Genomic DNA, 20,564 nt, shown 5'->3' on the forward strand with positions numbered 1-20,564 from the left:
CTTCAAACACCGATCTTGGAGTGTGAGGTCATTCTGTACTACGGAAATGCTCAGTTTCTTCTATCAAGGCAGCACGAGTTCATGACGATCGAATTCAATATTATCAAATCCGTGACGCAAACAGTCCGTAATAACCAAAACAATAGATGGACATAGTACGACGAAGTGTTCTCCAGGAGACCTGAAAGAAGCTCCTGCGTCTCAGGAGACGACGACGCTAGGGGATCGCAGCCGTCTAAACAAAGCCATTAGAGTCTTTCCTCCTTCGGAGCCCCATCTAGGGAGGGCGTTAGCACGCGCCAGAATACAAAATCAATGACTTACTCCCCGCTCGCTACCTCCTGGCAACACCGTTCAAATTCTCCGGATACGGAGACTTCATCCCATTTCTCTACTACGTAGTCCTGGTGAGTACATTCATGTTAGTTTGGAAGTGTGGCAGTAACAATCAGCGGTTATGTACGCTCACCTCAACCAGCGAACGCAGCTCATCCCAGGCAGAGGTAGCGAGAAGCACGGCGAAGCTCGACTGTGGCGTGATGGTAGACAGAATGTGCTCCAACGCGAGCGACGCAAGCCCGGGCATGGCATAGCGGTGAGCAATTTGGTACATTGACAGCGCTGATGCGGGTGTAGGAGCAGGTGTAGGATGAACGTGAGGATCCGTGCTGGACACTGTCGGAGGATGAGAGCGTTGGCGCGGCTGCCGAGGAGAGATAGGATAATGGCCGGGTGAGGTGTATGCACCAGCAGGAGGCGAGATAGGGACGGGGACGGCCTTTGTTGAGCGCGAAGTCGCCGGCGACGTTGTACTTGTTGACGGTAAAGCCAGCGTGGAAGGACCACTAGGGGTCGATGCCGGGCCAGAGCGGCGAGCTTGAGATGCAGACAGCCGAGATGATGCGGAGGTCGCCTTGGACGAGGATGGAGTCCTCTGGCTTGTGCTCTGCATTGCCGGCACAGGCTGACCAGGACCAGACTTGGTCCTCGACCTAGGGCTGCCCCCATTGGAGACAGCACTCTCCGCGCTGGTGACGCTTCTGGCATCACTGACACCGCCTGAGCTTGATGGCTCGAGAGTCATACCCTTCGAGAATGTCTTCCATTCCCATTCGTCGGCTGCACCAGGCGTGCTGATACCCCGGGCACTCCAGCCTGCGCCAATGCCGTCGACGGCCTCCCTCGGATCGTCGTCCTTGCGGAAAAGGAGCCAGTTTGCATAAACAAACTTGAGCAGCCAGTACATGGTAACAAAGTCGGCTTCCTCTACCACGATGGTGTATACCTTGCGTTCACTGGGGAACAAGTGACCTTGTCCATTTTCGGCAAAGGCAGAGCTTAGCATGGTAGCAAAGTACTCAGATCGACGCGTCAGAATGTCAGAATGGGCATAGATCACGCGTTTGCGGGCGATGATTCGAGGTCCAGAGGGTGGATCAGCAGTGCTAGGCGTGTTTGGCGGAGGATCTACTTCATGGACTTGGCGCTCAAGACAGACAAACTGTACGTCACCTGTATCTGTGGGCTATCAATATAGAACATACTCGAGCCGCAATGTAATCGTATATACTTACTGGGGTTGTCAAGAGAGGCTTCTAGTCCGTCTAGGAGATCTCGAGGAACATAATATGCAGATGGCTGCTGTGGAAAGAAAGGCCCTACAGGAGAGTGCATCTGGACACAAATGACGAAAGAGTCTGTTTCCTTGATTCGGGAATTTTCCAAAAGCGATGACAACGGTGGCAAAGGGCATTCTGAAGGAAATTAATGTAGATTAGTAATCGAACTAAATTGTAGACTGTTGACAAAGCCAACGCCATCGACTTTCTACGCACCCCATACTTCACTCTCTTGTCGAAATACCCAGCCATTGTGCCAATACTCCCACACCCACTCAGCTCGCGCGCCTCTTTCACCCACACGGTCATCTTGACATTTTATTGCAGCGAACATGGTCGTGCTCATCTCATAGCCTGTGTTCGCGTAATCGACCATGAGTGAAGTGATGAACAGTGACAGTATGTGAAGTGGCGTTCTGTCCCCTTGAGTGACTGTGGCCTCCGAGCTCTCCGGTAGAGGCGTCCTGGCTATTTTCTCTACCGTCATGTTTCGAGACACCAACGGAGACAAGATAGCGCACCTATCTCAAGCTTAAATTTTCCATCGCCTAGTTCAGGGGATTCTTTCAATATCTCAAAATCACCCAGGTTAGTGGCTTCATCTGGTTCTACTGGTGTGTCCGTAGTGTCCGAATTCTCCACGAAGTCTCTCAATTTATGCACGTCTCGGACAACCCATTCAAACGCCTGCACGCTTGTAAGCTCCGCTCACCATTCTGCTAGCAGTGTTGCTCACAGTGAAGGACCATTGTCTCATGCTTGCTTCCTCCTGAAGATTTGCATGATCTATCATCACGGTCAAACCGGCACCGCGCTTGGCGACTGTTGGATTGGAGTGCGTTACTGTGCTAGGACTCGACATGGATGATCTGGGGTCCCAGATCTGTGGTATAGGCGTTGAGCTTGACGATGTATATACATAGGAAGACGATGGCGACGATCTGTGTGTGTATGTTGACCACGGCCAATGTGGTCGCGAGAGTGGCGAAGGTCGTCCTGGAGAACCAGACACAGATAGAGCCCTAGATGAAGCGCGTAGGGGATCAGACATGGCAGTCATACACTATGTACGGGGATGGTCTGCGTTCGTAGACAGATGAAGTGAGAACAAACGGGCTGATGCATGAAAGGGATTGCGCAAGTGCTCAATTAACGAAACGCGCAATGCACCCACGGCCCGCAGTGCAAGCGCGTAGCGGTCACGAGACCGTTTTATCGCGTCTCGATCGCGACGCGCCGTGTTGTGTGTTATCTCATACTCATACCACGATGTACTAGTAAATAAGGGAGTACTGAATGCGAAGCGATGCGCTTCCGGATACAACTTAAATTGAGTCGCATCCATTCTCATGGCCATTGAAACATCATTTCTACTCTGCGTACTGACTACGTAGTGTAGACGAAGAATATATTCCTGGGTGTCGCGTTAGGAGACCGTGATGTATGGAGATATGTTAGTTGGAATTACTCACTGCTTGTCGGTCAAATCCAAAAAGGCGTGCCTTTCGCGCTCCTTTTGAACATCTTCTTCCGACCATCCCCTTCTAGCCGTTTCTTCCTCTAGCGCGATCTTCCTCTTCTTGTTGAGCCTCTGATTGATCCAACGGATGAGGAAGGAAACGAAAAGTTGTGTCGTCAGTAGGACCATGATAGCAATCTTCCCAGGAATGTATGCTGGCGCATCCTTAGGTTGGAAGATCTCCGTGCCGATGATGTTGCCTACACCGAAGGCGACCATCGTAAGTGAGTTGATGGTGTTCTATAGATGGCATAAGAGATCATCCGCGGCCCCAAAGTACGTTAACACAGGGAACTCACCTTTTTCGTATGGCCGCTCGTGTTACTAGCATTGTAAGCATAGACCGATGACAATGCACTCCCGAAAGTTGATGTGAGGTAGATACCTGCGAGACATACGTCAGGATTCAAGCATACAGTGTAAAGCCGACTCGCTCACCAAAGAGCAGGGCCCCTTTTTTGTCAACCTGGCCGTTCAGGCCGATCAACATGGCCGCACCAACAATGGTGGGAATCAAACAGATAACAATGGGCACCATGCGGTCTCTCTGTGTTTAGAGACTTTAGGGAGTGTGTAGAGGTTCTCTTGGGAAGACACTTACCGTTTTGTCCGAATACCAGCCGCAGAATAATATCATACATGCAAAGATCGCACCACCTGGAGTGCCCAAGATCAATGTCTGCTGCGACCTGGGATCGGCAAGGCATCAGTTTTGTGTGGTCCTTACGAGACTAGACAACGAACGTATATCCAAAGCTCTTGATGATAATGTTGCTGACTACATCGTCATGTCAGCCGGGATAGATCTGAAGACCCAGAAATAGACTGACAGTTTGATAAACCACCGGATGGAATACTCGCTATGGTGTGGGTGATCAGCTCGCAATCCCTCACCACTCCGACGAGTACGCACTCAGCATGACCGTCAACAAGATGAGCCAGGTACGGACGTCAGTCAGTGCCTCGATGATATGGTCTTTCTTCCAGTGCCTATTCTCTGTGCCCGATTGGCCGTCACGAACGCGTTCAAGAACGGCGATTCGTTCCTCTTTGCTGAGAAGCCGCGCGTGAACAGGAGAATCTGGAAGGAAAAGCAGGACGACGATCCCGACGAGAATAGCGAGCCCTCCTAGCAGGATGTAGATGATCTTGTACGAGGCTAAGTGTGGATCATGCGTGTGCGCGACACCGTACGCAACGCAGCCACCAAAGATTTGGGTAAGACCGTTCTAAGGGAGGCTTCTCAGTGCGCTGAAGGTTCTACAGCGAGCTGAACATACCATGACGTAAAATGCAGCAACTCGTTTTCCCTTCGTGGAGTCAGCATGCGTTCGCGTACCTCGAAGATAAAAAATACGTACCTGCTCCTCTTTCTTGTAGAACATAGAGATGATGAGGACGAGGATCGGTGAGACGCAAGACTCGCACATGCCTAAGCAGGTTCGCGATGAGCCAGTGTAAGCCGTCTATTTGCGGCTGATAACATACCGAGAATGAAACGTAGTGCGAAGAATTGCTGGAAAGTTCGTGCGACGGCGTGCAGCATGACAACGGCACCCCAGAGGAGGATATTCACTCCGAGGAACTTGGCCACCGGGAGCTTCTGAGATATGTATACCGATGGGAATTCCCAGACCAGAAACCCTGTCGCGCTCGCTTAGTTCCAAGCGTAAGATATTGAAGTCATCAGACGTACCGGCATAGAAGGCGAGTGATATAAGGTTGTAATGCTATGTGTTAATGGACCACATGAGCGCCCACTCTTGCGCGAAGTTACGTGGACCTCACCTGACCCGTGATGGGAAGACCCATAACACTGTAGACAATTGATCAACGCCGAGTCCTTTCGCGTACAAAGAGTTCCCTACCTCGCGTAGTTGAGAGACGTCTTGTCCCTTCCGCGAACTGTTGATCATCATGCCGCAGCCATCTAAGTGATATCAGACGTACAGAAATTGCGTGAAATAAACGGCAGCAGAGATGGGAGGAATAATCATATCCTAACAGGGTGATCGTCATACGTGCCAATCGAGTACCACTTGTGGACGACGTACGAGCTTCCTCAGTAATTTGCGATTATATTCGTCACTGAATTGCTGCGTCCTTTCAAGGCCGACAAGCTGGAGAGCCTCGTCACCGTCAACTGGCCGCTTCTCTGGCACATCTTCCACAGCCGGGAGGACGTCAGACTGGGACAAATCCTTCCCCTCCGCGGTGGGTTGGACCTTCTCATCGAGGGAGCTGCGCTGGGTGATAGAAGCCATTTCTCGTGATAGACGTGCCAAAGAAGCAGGAACTTCGTGTGTCGCTTTGGCGGGACAAGGAAGCCGAAGACAGTTGTCTGAGCCGAATGCTCAATATATAGTACCAACGCGAGCACCTTCTGGATCTACATATGGACACCCCCTGACGAGGTACCTGTCGGTTAGATCAGGTCCCTACCTGCGGAGAGATATTTGGCGCACGATATCAAGCGATAACATGTACCGGGACGCCGTCGGTGAAAAAGCACCTTATATGTGCAACCTGTAAGGGGAGATAAAACATATATAGACGCATAGATAGCGGAGCAAGGAGAGACGTATGATGCGCGAGCAGTTCGAACCTTGGCAGCCACAATTGAGGCGTCTGATCATTTGACGCGGCTGCCGAGGCTCAGCCGGCGTACATGCACTTCAGAATATCTGGCTGTCCTGGAAGTGCCGAATGCGGACGGGTGGCAAATGACTCGAAGCCGGCAACTAAGCGAAATTGATACATCTGACGGTCGAGGGTAGGAAGCCGAATTGCCTTCGCCTGGCTTTCAGGTCGAATCAGGGTCAAACCACGAGCACAGCCACAGGCACACGTACTATGTTAGCCTGCGGAAGGTCTTCCTCTAATTGCGAAACGAAAGGCACGGAAAACGCGATTCATTATGAGATTCCGATCTAAAGCACAGATGCAAACACGATAGCGATGCGACTAAAATACAAGATGCATGACCGCAGTGTCCCCTGATGAAAATGGTGCTGCTCAGAGTTGACTTCGATAAGTCGTGTCAGATCTTGGTTTATCATGGCTAAGCAAGATCAGGCCACACGCCAAAAGCGGCTCACAGCTTCTGGATGACGATCGCCGACGCCGCGCCACCCTGAATACACCAAATCAGTACGCTGAGCAAGGAACAGTCGATCAAGGTAACTGACCCCATTGCACACGCCAGCAGCACCGTACTCGCCAGACTTAAGAGCGTGAACGAGCGACACGATAATGCGCGAACCGGAGTTGCCGATGGCATGTCCGAGAGCAACCGCGCCACTATAAAGTGGCCGTCCGATGAGCATATATCCATAGACCAAGAGGATCATGTAGACTCACCCGTTGACGTTGATCTTTGCGGGGTCGATGCTGAGGACCTTCTCAGCGATCCTGACGACTGCCGAGAACGCCTCGTTGATCTCGAACAAAGCAATGTCCTCCGTCTTCAGGTTCGCCCGCTCCAGAGCCTTGGGCAGAGCAATGGTCGGTGCAATAGGGAAGTCGATTGGGTCGACACCGGCATCAGCGTATGCTATGGATTCCGCATCAGTCCTGCTGAAGGGAATGCGCGCTGAGAGTACGCACAGATAACCTTGGCCAAGGGCTTGACACCGAGCTCTTTTGCCTTCTCAGCAGACATGAGGATCAGTGCGGATGCGCCGTCGTTCAGGGGTGACGAGTTCGCAGGCGTGATGGTGCCGCCCTTCTTGAATGCCGGGTTCAAGGTAGGGATCTTCTCATAGATGACACGCTTGTATTGCTCGTCCTCCTTCACGATCGTGTCACCCTTCTTGCCCTTGATGGTGACGGGGGCGACTTCCGCGACGAATGCTCCTGACGCCCATGCCCGCTCCGCACGCTTGAACGATTCGACAGCATGCGCGTCTTGCGACTCGCGGGTGATCTGGTGCTTCTCGGCGGCGAATTCACCGCAGTTGCCCATCGCGAAGTCGTTGTACACATCCCACAGACCGTCATTCTGGAGCGCATCCTTCGCCTCGAACTTGCCGAAGGCAGGGTTCTGACGGGGCAGGAGGAATCTAGTTGGAAGCTTGCTCAGCAGGGGGCAACTGAGGGAGGAAAGGCTACGTACGGTGCATTGCTCATGCTCTCCATGCCGCCAGCTACAACGACACTCTTGTAACCAGTCTGAATGCTCTGCGCAGCGAGCATGACAGCCTTCATGCCGCTTGCACAGACCTTGTTGACTGTCGTCGCGTCAGAGCTAGTCTTCATACCAGCACCGAGGGCAACCTGGCGTGCTGGTGACTGGCCAACGCCGGCCTGGACGACATTGCCGTAGTAGATCTCCTCCGCAACAGCGGGGTCGAGCTTGGCCTGCTCGAAAGCGTGTTTGAGCGCAATGACACCCAACTGGGGTGCCGTAAGCGTCTTCAGAACACCGTTCAAGGAGCCAACAGGGGTACGGGAGGCGGCGACGATGACTACTTCGTGAGACGACTGTGCGCCGCAAGATAAACAACAAATGCTGATGCACAATCGACCAACTTACCATGTTGCGAGAGAACGATATGATGGGGGTGCGGTGGGAGAGGGGACGGACAGCTAAACGTGCAACAAACATGTTGTCCGCCTTCGAGCAACTTTATACCCGACAGCACGCTTGAACGGTGGGGTGAGCCGACCAATCGCCTGTATCAGATGGTCGATTTTCCTCAATCGTACGACTTGCAAAGTGCCCCTAGTGGTGTGTTGTGCGGCGACACTCGAGGACGTAGTGAGCTGATTCCGCAAGCCATGTCTCTGCGCCGTCGTACGTCCTTATAAGCATGTCGGTGTAGCCGATCTCATGACCGAGCGACGCGGTCGAAGACGGCACCGGACAGTGGAACAGTGGATTAAGCAACGCGAAAACACATGACTGCGGCGGCTATTAGGGTGGGTACAGAGCCTACGACATACGATAATTATATCCGCTATACGAAGAGAGGTGCATATCAATGGAACAATCCCCTCATGCACCACAAAATACAACCAGGGTACAGTTGTGAGGACATTATTGGGCCCTGCCCGTTCCTTGTGAGCACAAGACTGATATACGAGTGAAGCACACTGACATGGTTCCAGAGTGCAGATTTACTACTTGTCCCAGTATCACGAACCACGTTTGTATCCATCGCGACAGGCGTTCCTCCTCCGACCCACCGTCAGTCCGTGACTCTGACAGGAGCTCTGTGACTGCCTCTGCAGTATGGCACGGGTGCAGGTACCAAGATGGTGTCCCGAGCACAGGATGGTCGCCTTGCGAAAGCAGTGGGAAAGTCGATTCTTGAGCCGTCAGAGCAAAGCCAGAAGAATGAGTGCCGGCCAATATATGTTGCCTGAGGAGGGGTAGCTTGACGATCTCGGACAGGGGCAACGGTGCACCGCCTACAGAAGTTCACGTATGCGTTCTGAACTGCAAAGAAAAAGACATACTGGCACTATGTGCAGTGAAATAGAACGCTGGTACTTGGAATGTAGGGGAGAATACGACGTGCTGCTGGGACGCAACCACGTCTGGAGCGGCCGCACTGGCGTCATTCTCATCATTCTCCTCGACTACTTCCCATTCATCTTGAGACTCTTGTTCGTCCGTAGCCTTCTCACCAGAGAGCGTATGTGGCAGCAAGACAGAGCGTGCCATGTACCCCATATGTGGAATAGACTAAGTGTACTTGAGCGAACCTTGCAATAAACAGAAACAGCCTCATCGCACAGTGTGTTCCTTCCAGGTCCAGCCAGAAGGGTATGCATCGCACGAGGATGTATCGTGGAGGACGCTGCGAGCCTGACGTGCGATATAAGTCCTGCACGCTGTCTCGAATTGCATGTGGGTGAAGGTGATCGACATGGTGTGCAGGAGATGTGGCGTGAGAATAGCGGTACAGCTCCAGAACAAGGTTTGCAGCCACCGCGGATTCCCACAGCCAGGTCGGTCGATTGCGCGTGCTGCACCAGTACACGCCAAAACATAGCCCGTCCAAGTGCCGGTGCTCGTCCAGTCTCTTACGGTTTCTTTCGTTGAGACGCACTATACATCATGGCCGTAGGAAAGGTGCGCGCGTTCGGATGGCTCCTCGTTGTCTCTCTAATCACTTTTCGTCCCTAGAACAAGCGGTTGTCGAAGGGTAAGAAGGGCATCAAGAAGAAGGTCGTCGACCCCTTCACGCGCAAGGGTACGTCTTGTTACGCTGTTGAAATCAGGCCAGTCGACTCGACGATCCCGTCTAGACTGGTACGACATCAAGGCACCCTCAATCTTCGAGAAGAGGAATGTCGGCAAGACTCTTGTAAACAGGTCATCTGGCCTTAGTGCGTACGCTCAGCTTCGTGGGCTTTCGCCAGTTTTAACCCTACCTCAGAAAACGCCAACGACTCATTGAAGGGTCGTATTGTCGAGATCTCCCTTGCCGACCTCAACAACGATGAGGAGCAGGCCTTCCGGAAGATCAAGCTCCGCATTGACGAGGTTCAGGGCAAGAACTGTCTCACGAACTTCCACGGCATGTCGTTCTCGAGCGACAAGCTCCGCTCTCTCGTCCGCAAGTGGCAGACGCTCATCGAGGCGCACGTTGACGTTAAGACGACCGACGGCTACCTCCTCCGCTTGTTCGCAATTGGCTTCACCAAGCGTAGACCAACGCAGGTCCGCAAGACCACCTATGCACAGAGCTCCCAGATCCGCCAGATTCGCCAAAAAATGTTCGAGATCATGACGCGAGAGGCAAGCTCATGCGACCTCAAGGAGCTCGTGCAGAAGTTCATCCCTGAGGCGATTGGCCGTGAGATTGAGAAGGCGGCGCGTGGCATCTACCCCCTCCAGAACGTCTTTGTTCACAAGGCAAAGATCCTGAAGGCACCCAAGTTCGACATGTCGAAGCTTCTTGAGCTGCACGGCGAGTCGACGGATGTAAGTCATCGCAATGTCAACTTCAGAGCTTCCACATCTTAATGCGACTTTTCATTATTAGGAGACTGGCACCCGGGTCGTGAAGGACTTCAAGGAGCCGGAGATCCTCGAGTCTGTGTAATGTAGTGTCTACCTTCGTATCATCTATGCTTTTTTCTGTCGCGATACGGGTATGATATCTATGCACATGATGAGATCATGCTGTCGTTGTTGTATGATTAAGGATGCATGCAGGTTGAGTGAAGGGACGTCCTTCTGCTCATCGACTGAATGTTGTAATATGTTAGCGAGCGCCTGACATGGTGGTATAGCTGGAGGTCCTCGCCACATCTCGTTTGTTCATCTGTAGCAAGCGTACAGCGGATGCCAGACAACATTGTACTTCATGTCCCAGTGCGCTCGTGTTTGTTTTGGAAGTTTTTCTGGTCATGCGGGACGTGAACACAAACTTTCGAGCTAGCTCCTGATATCTCCTTGTCCGCGCCGACATCGCAAACTATCGCCTACATTGCTTCCCAGGTCATGTCGGACGTCGAGCACCTCAGAAGCCTTCTGAAGGCCCATCCTGACTTCCCTAAAAAGGTGAGGGTCCTTTTGAGCCTGAGCAGATCGCATCCTGAAGATTGCATCTATCCACACAGGGTATCGTCTTCCTAGATATCTTCCCCATTCTTCGGGATCCTGTAGCCTTCGAGACGCTCATCACCCACTTCGTATACCGCTTGACGTCTCATACCATCCCGAACTCGCCGTCGAAGAAGGTAGATGTTGTCGTCGGGCTTGATGCGCGAGGCTTCCTCTTTGGGCCCATCATCGCCTTGAGATTGGGGGCCGCCTTCGTGCCTGTGAGGAAGAGGGGCAAGCTTCCTGGCGAGTGCGTGACAGCCACGTACGAGAAGGAGTATGGCTCCGTGAGTGGTCTCCGAATGCCGGAGGACTTAAATTATTGAGGTTGCTCGATCTCAGGATTCGTTCGAGATGCAGGCCGATGCTATTCAGCCTGGACAAAATGTGATCGTCATCGACGATTTGATTGCCACCGGTATGCCCAAGTAGATGACTACTCGGTATCACGATCTCATTAAATGACAGGGGGTTCGGCGAAGGCGGCAGGCGAACTGGTCACGAAGAGGGGCGGCAAGGTCCTAGAGTACCTCTTCGTGATCGAGCTGACATTCCTCAAGGGTGCTCAACAACTGAATGCACCTGTATATTCGATGGTGAAGGCAGATGATTGAGGGGACCCCTTAGACGGCCTAGGAACAACGCGTCACCATGTACTATAGGCAGGCCCATTGTAGAAGAGGCGACGTGCGACTCACACCATTAATCTTGTATTCAACAGTGGATGTCCGTTAAGATACAAAACGCGGTTCATGTCCCTAGACGCGTTCTTGAGCTCTCCTCTATCGTTCGTCGCCGGCTGTGCCTCTGGTTCCACCGCCACCATCACATGCCCGAATCCCATCTGCTCCGCCGCATCAAGCATATTGGTGACAGCCTCGCCAGCGGAGTGCTTAAGGACGACTACAACGGCATCCTTGATGGTGCTTTCGAAGCCGGCTAGCTCCTCCGCACCAGCCGAAGGGTTGATCATGAGTTCTTCGTCGCTGACCACCACGACACCTGAGGCTCCTGCCGTCCGCGCCCCTACCAGCTTTTCGAGGAATGTGCACTTCCCTCGCTGTACGAGGACTGCATCGCCTTCGAAAACACGTGAGTACGGAAGACAGCCGTACGAGTTTGTTGGCTCTCGCGTGACGCGCACGCCTTCTCCATGCCCGAACTTCAGTGGAGGCTGGCCGGGGACGGGAGGAGGAACTGTAGGGTCACCACCAAAGAGGGCAGTCGACGCAGTCACGAAGACCTCGGTAGTCATCTCGTGCATCCCAGGTCGAAGATGGGACAAGGGGTCCACGTGGTCCACGTAGAACCGCAAGTCTACGTCTGGTATTCGCGAGCTGCTACCCGCCTTTGCATCCACCGGTGTCACGCCTAGGTCGGGATCACTCACGTAGACCAATTGACCCGTTTTAACAGCATATGGCCCGACTGTAGTTGATACAGGGTTCAGTGACTGTTGAGTCTCATGAAACGGTCAGCTCACGTTTGGTTAAGTCATAGCCCTTGCCATCCAAGCGGTTGACAATATGTGCACGTATTCCCGAGATGTTGTACAGGATGTAACCGTCGCGCACGGGTGCGAGCTTGTCAGGACTAGGATCGAAGTCCTCTGGTACGTATTGCCCTCCTGCTGACAGAATGAAGTCGTATGACTGGATGGCACATCAGGATCACCAAAACCAACGAAGGCATCCCACTCACGAAGAGATTGACTCTCGGGATTTCACACCAACCGCTCGGGAACGATCGCTTCGTGTCCAGATCAGATGGCCGCACGCCGATTAGTTGGCGAATGTACTCCGTGTCGGCACGCGCACGGATACCAGCTGTCAGTCCTGTCTCGCCTTGTGCATTATCGTATGCGACGAGGGGCAGCTCATATGCGGGACATTGATGCTGTTCCGCTCCGCGTAGTTTACGCCGCACGGATGAGATCGGTCTAAGGTAGTTCTGGTCCAGCCATAAGACATGTCCTTCCGTTGTCATGATGTGGTTTGAGTCGTCGGCATGGATCGGGTTCGCCTCGTCGAAAAGAAGGTACAGATACTATTCGATAGTTCCCTGTTAATGCATGGTCACTTCCTGGTGCCGAATATACTGACCTTGAGTGTTTCTGATAGCACAAATGACTCCATGCGATCTTCTTGAGCATTTGTGCGGAGATCCTTGATGCTGGCGAGGCCACATTTGACCTTGGCGCGGGTGGTAATATCGTACAGAATGCGACCCCCAACATCCAGATAGAATGGATCATGAGTAGCCTATTGAAGTGTGAGTACTACTTCCACTCTGGCAAAATCGAGGCAGACGTACACGGTACAAATACCAAGTCGACTCGACGAACTCTTGTTGACAAGGAATCAATCAATATCGATGTCCGCATAATATGTCAGCGGACACGTACCTGGTCGTAGCGGGTACTGCATCGACGTTCCTTGTCGAAAGTTCATGTCCCATATCTCTGGAAGCCCAGAATGACCTCTCCAGATATTCCAGTCTACAGCAAGTATCGTGAGCGACAGTCAGGACATTCGGATTGCGCTTACAAGTCATGTGAGACTTGATGGCATTCTCGAGATCGCCTGCCAGGACCTGTAGGCCAGGCCAGAAGGCTGACAATGAATCGAAAGTACCGTACATTTGGTCGCCCTGCATGATGTCATGTAAGCGCACGGGTGTGTAATTAGTCCTCATGTCTTACGGTATGCATATTGACACCTCGATACTGAGAAAACGTCTGTGAGAGCACCTCTTCAAGACTGAAATCTGCGTACCCAAAACCCATCCGGGGCTCGTGAATAGCGCATGACAGCAGCATATGCTTCCTGCCAGACGTCGAGGAATTCTACCTCACCTACATCCCAGGATCATCTCACGTTAGACTCCACCCCGGTGAAATTGTGAGACCTCTTACCGCTCATGACGTACCACTTAAGTGCGTACTCGAAAAAGGAATCAATGCCCGCCCCTATACTGCTGACTTCCGGTTGTAACCATTTCTATCAGACGAACAGCATATGAGTGAGCACACATGCACACATGCGAGCGGTACAGACCCCTGTCCATGTATTGATCGTGTTCCCGACTAGACCAATGTCGGATTTACGATTCCAAATGGCAAAAAATGCCTTGATAGCAGCTTTCTCAAAGCGCGAGTCTCCAGTGAGTCGACTTAGGGTGCCAAATTCGAGAATGAGTGAGCCCGCCCCAGCGGTACCTAGAGGTCGCTCAGCTGGCTGCTGTATTGGAGAGAACTTGAGCTTACATGAGTCCAGGGCATCGGTTCTCAAGAGTCCATGTTTGAGATTTATCTGTCCACACATCAACATTACATTCTAGACCACGTGAACTGAGTCCAGTACCCTCGCGTGCGGCATGCCAGTTGGTGTATTGAAAGCAGGAAGTAGCCTTTCACCAAGGTCGTGTGCCATATCGAGCAGCTCGCTGCGGTACCAAGGCAGATGGAATGGCCCATCTGTTTGGCTTGCGTATAGATGTCCAGATAATAGTCCTCCTAGTACTCTGATGGTGGTCTCGAAGACCTGAGGTTTAGTATCGACATCGAACGATACCCAGTCGATGACGTTGCGCACGGCCGTCTCGAACCCTGGACGATCGTTTAGAATCACCAATGTGTCGAGGGCATCGATCAGAGTTACAGAGAAGTTGCCGGCGACATCGTTGGTGGCAATGTTTGCTCTACACGAATGCGGTCAACCCACCGCTCGGGTACTGTGCTTCTAAGTGGTACGTACGGGTTTTGCCAGTCAGGCCCTCTACCTTTGCAAGACAAAGGTGCAAGCTGACAACTCAGTGAGACATGTATCACACACGTAGACTAGACGAACGGTACCTCATCTTGAGGAAATGCTACAGTAATCGGCGAGATTAGTGGATATGGGTCTTATGTAGCGCAGGCTAGCAGTGTCGGTGACACACCATAGCTCATATAACTGTCAAAGCCGTGGTACCAGAGAGAACGGACTTGGTCCCTGGCGTAACCTTGACTACACGCTCAGAATGCTAGGTCCTACGTGCACTCACCTCACTTCGAGTTTTCTGGACGTTGTCCACTCAGCGGCCTCTACCAGCGGTGAGCTATGCTCGTGTGTCCATTTGTGACACTCTAGGCCAACGACCAGTAGCGATAAAATAACTCTCGGCCAATACGTCGGCCACTTCATAACTTAGGGTATTGCGTTTGGTAATCCAGATTAGTTGTGTCGTGATTCCATGAATTTATATGAGTTGCAAAATAGCACGAAGAGACTTGCAACAGACGGTTGAGATGGGCAGCTGGACGGATGGTAGGGATTGAAAGGCAGACAGGCCGGGTTGGTGGCACTCGCAGAGGCGTCGAGGTAGTACTTGAGGTTGGTGATCGAGATCGACGTGGAACCCGAATCTCGATCACCTGACCCACTACCTCATCGCGCCCGCCATTGCCCTTGGCTTTGTGTCTGACTTCGTCTTACCGACGAACACTCACCTGTTAAAACATACAGAATTGCCTCTACATCGAATATGAGCACAATTATTGACGTCTCTCCCAAACTAGGAGAATATATGCTAAAGGGCTGGGTCAGTGTCGAATGTCGAGAGCGTTCACCATAAGCTAACACGGTCGACGCCCTCATCAGATACTGACAGACGACATCTGCAAAACCTGCACGAAGTGCCCTATTATGCGCTCCCCAATATCACCTATTCAATTCTTCTGCGCCAACTGCGACACTGTCATTCCAGCGTCCACCGCCTCTTCGAGCCTGCCCATCCGTCCTAGCACGACGCAGTCACAAGTTAATGACCAGTCATCCATCAGTAGTGCGTCAAGTGGCCATTTGTCTCGATCCTCCACACCGCCCACGGAGGTTTCGAGTACTCTTAGCTCTCCTACGTTTGCACCACCAATTGATACGGAAGAGATCTTGCGGCGGAGACAGCAATCTGACACTGCTTCTGCCGAGATTGGGAAGCGTATGCTGAGAGGCTGGGCTATGCTTGCGGATGAATGCCCCAACAATAGCTGCTACGGCATTCCACTTATTCGACCACCCAAAGCGGGCGGCGAGAAAAACCCACGCAAGGTCGGTCGGTCACCCGATATTATTTTCGTGTCTATGAAAGAATACTCACCCTGATTTCAGGAATGCGTGATCTGCGGCACCGTGTATGTTGACGAACAAGACCACTTTGGAGGGACTCGTCTGATTCCCCTCAGTCCTCCTACCCATTCCTATGAAGCCGGAAGCAGCCAAACTGCACCCACTCCTTCTGATATCTCTGCGTCATCGTCATATGCTGGTCGTCCTGCGGATTCCAAGGGAAAAGCGGTGGCGACTTCCCATATTGAAAGGGTATGATGCATATCTCTTAGGCTCGTGTGATGGCTTAAGTTGGCGCAGTCACCATCCAATATGACTGTTCAGGCTCAGTCGTCGTTTTCTGCCTATGTATGTCCCTTCATTAGTCACGTGCGTTTCATCTGGTCTCACTACCGCGCGTGCAGCCTGCCGGCTCTTCTGCCCTCGACTCATCCGCGCAGTCCCTAGAACTCAGCCTACACGCCTTGTCAGAACGTCTCAAGGTCCTTGTCAGCGGTGCAATCATAGATCCCTCGCTCATCGCGCAGACTGCGGACGCCATTACCAAGGTCTCTCAGGCACTCGCTCAAGTGAGACATCTGCAGCGGAACGAGGGTCAGCTGCCAACAATATGAGAAGGGGATATGGTGTTGAGATCTGGGCTAGGGTATACTAAGTGTGACAGTGTGGATATCATATCGCTCAGTACTCTTCACAGGCAATACAGGCGAGAGCAACAGCACAGACTCGAATTGCGGTTCATACGCTCGTATATGAGAATTGGTTTGCCATGGTTCCTTTCCTTTAGACGAGATCACACTTCGCCGCCTATAGCCACCGGTGCATCAGTAGGAATTTGGTGCGTCTCATTGCTCTCCTTGCACGCGGGATTAAGAATACATCCTCATGCTTATCATTCGGTGCTGGATTCATCCAGTTCGAATCTAGATCACAGCCGGCTGGATGCAGACGTGCCCCGTCGAAGCACAGCGTATGCCCATGCCATGTTCTTTCAATTCAAACCTATATCGGCGTTATGTGATCGTGTTGGTCCGTCGTGTAAGGGGCTGTCCGCGACACCTCTGATTCTGGATGCAGCACGAAAACCTCATGTCCTCCACGACGTGTGCTATATGGATTACTCCACCCATGAGCTGCGCGCGAGTCCGTAGCCAAGTTTGCATTGCCTCGGATCCCCATCTTTGCGATATCCACCATCTGTTCCAGCTTCCCGACTACAGTGCTCAAGCTCTTGAGTGCACGTCGATGTTTGTTCTGTCCGACTGATCTCTCTCCTTGACAGTCTATTCATTCCATTATCCATTTTGCTTCTGCTTCCTTTGACGTTTCATGATGCCTCGTCTATTCCCCAACCTCAGCCGCTCCTCGAGGGAGAATACGCGGGACGAGTATGCTTACTATGGGGGTAACCCCGACTATGCTCGGCAAGACTATGCATATGACGAGCGCGGGTATCCGAGTGAACCCGTCCGGGCTCCATCTGCCTGGCGCAGAGCCTTTTCGAAGAAACCCAAGACCAGTGGAAGGGTACGCCTGGTTCAGTCCATCGACTATTCCGGTACGTCGACGAGCTGACGTCTACGCTTAGGACTATTACGGCGAAGGGGAGGTCACTGTGAGTCGCGTGATGGTCTACAGACCGCGGCATTCACACTCACACCTGCTTCCGCGCACATCATTCAGGGCTTTCACCGAAGCAGATCGCACCGACCGAGCGACGTGTATCCGGAGGTTCGGGCCGGAATGCCGTACGCGCCATCAGATGAGACCGGGTCGTACGTGAACATTCCTTCGCGCAACCACAGCCCGGTGCCCATCGTCCAACGCGAGAGCTCGCTCACTCGCCTGCAAGAAGCGTTTGCGGACCACGGAACATACTCGCCTGCTACGCTAGAACCGACAACACCCATGGCATCAAGGTACAGCCCGCATCACGCACCAATGTCGATGTCGATGCCGATGTCGATGCCAATGCCGATGTCAACGCCCATGCCCATACCGACCCCACAAGTGGTCGATTTGGGCGCTGCGCATGATATGCATCAGACCGAATATGTCGACGGCCTTCCTCGGGATGGCATCTATCCCGAAGTGAGGCATACGTCGAGACGACACCGTGAGCGCCACGACTACTATGAACGATCGCCTTATCAGGTAGTAAGTGCGCGTGGAGAGGGTATGGTGATCGGAGCTGACCTGGCGTCCTGTCAGCATACACAACCTTCGACAGTGCAGTGGATGCATGGCCGGCCGGAGGACGGGTATCCACCTGTGACAGTAGTGGTACAACGAGGTGAATATGGCGAAAAAGACACGTACTACATTATACCTGGCGGTGCTCCAGTGATATTCGAGGATGATGATGGCAACGAGATCACACGGTAAGCAAAGCTGAAGTGCCTCGTTTTGTCCCTGCATTATTAAGTCTAGATTGGGGTGTGTCGCGCAGTGTCGGCGATTTCAGCGGAAATTATAGGCCTCGCCCGCAGCGTCCTGTGATCGTCCAGGATGAGTATGGTCGTGAGCTCTGTCGGTACGTCACATCTGCACATCTGCAATTGATCACATATGAGGGTGCTGAGCTTGTGCGCCAATGAACAGAGCTGGATTCGACGAATACCATGGGTGGAACCGCTCGGATGACGGCTACTACGGATCGGGGCATGGGTCGTACCGTCGCCGACCTTCCGGGCATGAATATGACAGGGACTACAGCTCGTCTCACCGAACTTATAATATACGTGACTATGACGAATACGACGACAGAGGCTACCGGTAGGCTCATTCTTGTCGTGAGTTAAGGCACTCTTATTGACCGCGAGTAGCAGGAGACCGTCGTATGATCGCCAGGGCGAGGCGGCGCCTAACGTAGTTTTCGTCGACCCCAGCGAAGGTTCGTCTTCGGGGTAAGCAAAAGTTGTTGTCCGTTTGTATGCCTGCGCCTGACATATGGGCCCTCACAGACGTACTAGGTCGGGAAGCTCGTCGCACAGATCACGGTCTCGCCGTCGCGATGACTACGTCGATCTTGGATCGCAGCATTACGGGTCTCCCAGTTTCATCGAAATCGACCCGCACCGCACCAGACGCCACGCGTCAGGGTAGGTACATTGCAATTTAAGGCGTCAAAAACAATACTCAGAGCGGCCACATTATAGCGGGAGTTATAGGTCGGGTGGTTCCTCCAGCCGCGACTATGTTTACTGATATGCAGGCCCGTGGCGGATATATGTTTTGGACAATTTGTCATGATCTTTAATGATTTTTACGGAACGGATGGATGGAGGTGATCGTTGTTGACCCAACGTTTTGTATCTAGCTGGATATTCTATGCTATCAAACCCCAGAGTAGCCCGTGAATCTGAAGCTTCGCATTAGTATCAACAACCATCAGGTAGATAGATGATGCCAACCACGCGAAGAGAATCTGAGCGAGCGATGAATAGTAACAGTGGACTCTCATCGCTTGCCTCCCCTTCCCCTTCCCCTACCTCTACTCCCGCCCCTGCCTCTACCCCTGGGCTTCCCTCGCCCTCGGCTAGTACTGCCTTCCACTGTGCTAATCTCCGCTTGACTGAGCTTGAGCACTCCGCCTCTGAAAGAGCCAACGCCCATCTTGAGCCCCCGTTCTCTCTTTGGCTTATGGTTGGAAGCCTGCGACGATGTGTCGTACAGCTTCTTGAGTGTCGGGTGATAGTTCCCTAATTGTTTGGCCTGGGGGATACTACGTAAGTGACCAGCAGAGGTTGAAGACAACGAACACCAACCTCCTCGAGTTCCTTTTGCTGTCTTTCTTTTTGCTTGACTATCATGCCTTCCCGCACACGCTTCGCGGCCTTATTCCGCTCTGCAGCGCGGACTGAACCTTCTCCCTTGCCAAGTTTGACTTTCCCAGTCGCCTCTAGTACACGACCAGCGAGCGCCTTCTTGCGCTGTGCTGAGGTGAGGTTGAGGTCTGGATCAAGCGATCCAGACAGGATGCGTGTATGCACTAGGCGATGTAGTAGGGCATCATTCTGTGCGTTGGACCTGGAGCAGAGTACGTCAGCCTTCCGTTGTATGCATACAAAGAGAGAGGGCCTACAGTTCCTTTGCCTCATCATCATTCTCTTCATCCGACGGACTATCTGTCACCTCCTGCGTAAGCTTCGTCACTTTAGATGACTGAGAAACGAAAGTCAGGAACGTTTGTGATGTGAGTGTACGCAATGTAGAGCTTACCCACCATGAATGCCTTCATCTGCGCCTTGCTCATTTTCTGGGTGGAAGGACCAGGTTGGCTCGCCATCTCCGAAAACACAACGACATTAGGCTGCGTCGCGGAGACCTGGTTTGACGAGAAATCGTCGTCTGAAATATAGACTCAGGAATTGGGAATCCATAGCTTGCCGACGAGCGTACCGAAGTCCGCATCATTAGGTTCCTCTGACTCCACCTCGCCGTCCTCAGCGGTGTTGCCGAAGCCGGACCACTCGTCCTCCGATTCGTCCTCAACCTTTTGCTTTTTCTGACGTACTGTCTCCGTCTCCGAGGCCTTTCTCTTGCCTTTTACAACGGATGACGTTTTGAATGAACCTAGAAATTGCTGACCGTGCGCCTCGAGTAGACGGATTAAATGGTCTTTGTCCGAGCCAGTAGACATCCTGGTCAATGTTTATGATGAGTAGAAGCTGAGAATTATAGGTGCCTCAGAGAAGGGAGCGGTATCCCTGGGCGCTTGTGTGTTCGATCATGCCGATCATTGAGCGCGCCTTGGTCGCACG

General features: G+C 52.6%; 9 protein-coding genes across 9 annotated transcripts; 3 read left to right on the forward strand and 6 right to left on the reverse strand.

The window, feature by feature from the left end:
* Nucleotides 1–83: 83 nt before the first annotated feature.
* Nucleotides 84–2,516, reverse strand: POSPLADRAFT_1171540 (hypothetical protein). The gene is made up of 7 exons (XM_024488136.1): nt 2,356–2,516; nt 2,141–2,306; nt 1,836–2,087; nt 1,575–1,754; nt 470–1,518; nt 325–404; nt 84–277 (listed from the first exon to the last, which is right to left on the reverse strand). The coding sequence occupies exons 1-7, from the start codon at nt 2,479–2,481 to the stop codon at nt 202–204; spliced, it is 1,929 nt and encodes a 642-aa protein (XP_024337243.1). The 5' UTR covers nt 2,482–2,516; the 3' UTR covers nt 84–201.
* Nucleotides 2,517–2,951: 435 nt separating this feature from the next.
* POSPLADRAFT_1075107 (hypothetical protein) lies at nt 2,952–5,402 on the reverse strand (the record flags this gene model as incomplete). The annotated part of the gene is made up of 16 exons (XM_024482778.1): nt 2,952–3,033; nt 3,092–3,378; nt 3,438–3,523; nt 3,577–3,685; nt 3,740–3,827; nt 3,883–3,916; nt 3,969–3,998; nt 4,052–4,367; nt 4,419–4,448; nt 4,500–4,570; nt 4,627–4,782; nt 4,835–4,868; nt 4,927–4,954; nt 5,007–5,033; nt 5,089–5,138; nt 5,193–5,402. The coding sequence occupies 16 exons, from the start codon at nt 5,400–5,402 to the stop codon at nt 3,006–3,008; spliced, it is 1,584 nt and encodes a 527-aa protein (XP_024337244.1). The 3' UTR covers nt 2,952–3,005.
* A 633-nt stretch (nt 5,403–6,035) lies between these two features.
* POSPLADRAFT_1182988 (hypothetical protein) lies at nt 6,036–7,902 on the reverse strand. Its single transcript, XM_024488964.1, has 6 exons — nt 7,673–7,902; nt 7,253–7,620; nt 6,745–7,199; nt 6,499–6,691; nt 6,327–6,438; nt 6,036–6,271 (listed from the first exon to the last, which is right to left on the reverse strand). Exons 1-6 carry the CDS (start codon nt 7,742–7,744, stop codon nt 6,233–6,235), a joined length of 1,239 nt encoding a protein of 412 aa, XP_024337245.1. The 5' UTR covers nt 7,745–7,902; the 3' UTR covers nt 6,036–6,232.
* A 118-nt stretch (nt 7,903–8,020) lies between these two features.
* POSPLADRAFT_1182993 (hypothetical protein) lies at nt 8,021–8,806 on the reverse strand (the record flags this gene model as incomplete). The annotated part of the gene is made up of 3 exons (XM_024488965.1): nt 8,021–8,186; nt 8,238–8,550; nt 8,599–8,806. The coding sequence occupies 3 exons, from the start codon at nt 8,804–8,806 to the stop codon at nt 8,177–8,179; spliced, it is 531 nt and encodes a 176-aa protein (XP_024337246.1). The 3' UTR covers nt 8,021–8,176.
* A 313-nt stretch (nt 8,807–9,119) lies between these two features.
* On the forward strand, nt 9,120–10,341 carry POSPLADRAFT_1040600 (hypothetical protein). Its single transcript, XM_024477767.1, has 5 exons — nt 9,120–9,217; nt 9,272–9,338; nt 9,394–9,474; nt 9,525–10,072; nt 10,134–10,341. The coding sequence occupies exons 1-5, from the start codon at nt 9,203–9,205 to the stop codon at nt 10,191–10,193; spliced, it is 771 nt and encodes a 256-aa protein (XP_024337247.1). The 5' UTR covers nt 9,120–9,202; the 3' UTR covers nt 10,194–10,341.
* Nucleotides 10,342–10,554: 213 nt separating this feature from the next.
* On the forward strand, nt 10,555–11,403 carry POSPLADRAFT_1182997 (hypothetical protein). The gene is made up of 4 exons (XM_024488966.1): nt 10,555–10,654; nt 10,714–10,983; nt 11,039–11,114; nt 11,165–11,403. The coding sequence occupies exons 1-4, from the start codon at nt 10,595–10,597 to the stop codon at nt 11,308–11,310; spliced, it is 552 nt and encodes a 183-aa protein (XP_024337248.1). The 5' UTR covers nt 10,555–10,594; the 3' UTR covers nt 11,311–11,403.
* POSPLADRAFT_1047892 (glycoside hydrolase family 47 protein) lies at nt 11,391–14,880 on the reverse strand (the record flags this gene model as incomplete). Its single annotated transcript, XM_024479381.1, has 15 exons — nt 11,391–12,124; nt 12,180–12,348; nt 12,398–12,742; nt 12,799–12,957; nt 13,010–13,041; nt 13,101–13,193; nt 13,243–13,345; nt 13,471–13,550; nt 13,611–13,695; nt 13,753–13,913; nt 13,962–14,007; nt 14,059–14,395; nt 14,452–14,476; nt 14,636–14,703; nt 14,741–14,880. The coding sequence occupies 15 exons, from the start codon at nt 14,878–14,880 to the stop codon at nt 11,391–11,393; spliced, it is 2,577 nt and encodes an 858-aa protein (XP_024337249.1).
* Nucleotides 14,881–15,381: 501 nt separating this feature from the next.
* POSPLADRAFT_1047893 (hypothetical protein) lies at nt 15,382–18,922 on the forward strand (the record flags this gene model as incomplete). Its single annotated transcript, XM_024479382.1, has 16 exons — nt 15,382–15,783; nt 15,844–16,053; nt 16,126–16,149; nt 16,206–16,395; nt 16,487–16,549; nt 16,615–16,639; nt 16,718–16,830; nt 16,879–16,944; nt 17,160–17,359; nt 17,390–17,416; nt 17,440–17,917; nt 18,032–18,182; nt 18,251–18,334; nt 18,403–18,576; nt 18,630–18,694; nt 18,765–18,922. 16 exons carry the CDS (start codon nt 15,382–15,384, stop codon nt 18,920–18,922), a joined length of 2,430 nt encoding a protein of 809 aa, XP_024337250.1.
* Nucleotides 18,923–19,260: 338 nt separating this feature from the next.
* Nucleotides 19,261–20,443, reverse strand: POSPLADRAFT_1047894 (hypothetical protein; the record flags this gene model as incomplete). The annotated part of the gene is made up of 5 exons (XM_024479383.1): nt 19,261–19,515; nt 19,569–19,830; nt 19,886–19,965; nt 20,027–20,151; nt 20,203–20,443. The coding sequence occupies 5 exons, from the start codon at nt 20,441–20,443 to the stop codon at nt 19,261–19,263; spliced, it is 963 nt and encodes a 320-aa protein (XP_024337251.1).
* Between the last annotated feature and the right edge of the window lie 121 nt (nt 20,444–20,564).

The sequence above is a fragment of the Postia placenta genome (assembly GCF_002117355.1).
Source record: "Postia placenta MAD-698-R-SB12 unplaced genomic scaffold POSPLAscaffold_10, whole genome shotgun sequence".
Classification (NCBI taxonomy): Eukaryota; Fungi; Basidiomycota; class Agaricomycetes; order Polyporales; family Adustoporiaceae; genus Rhodonia; species Rhodonia placenta.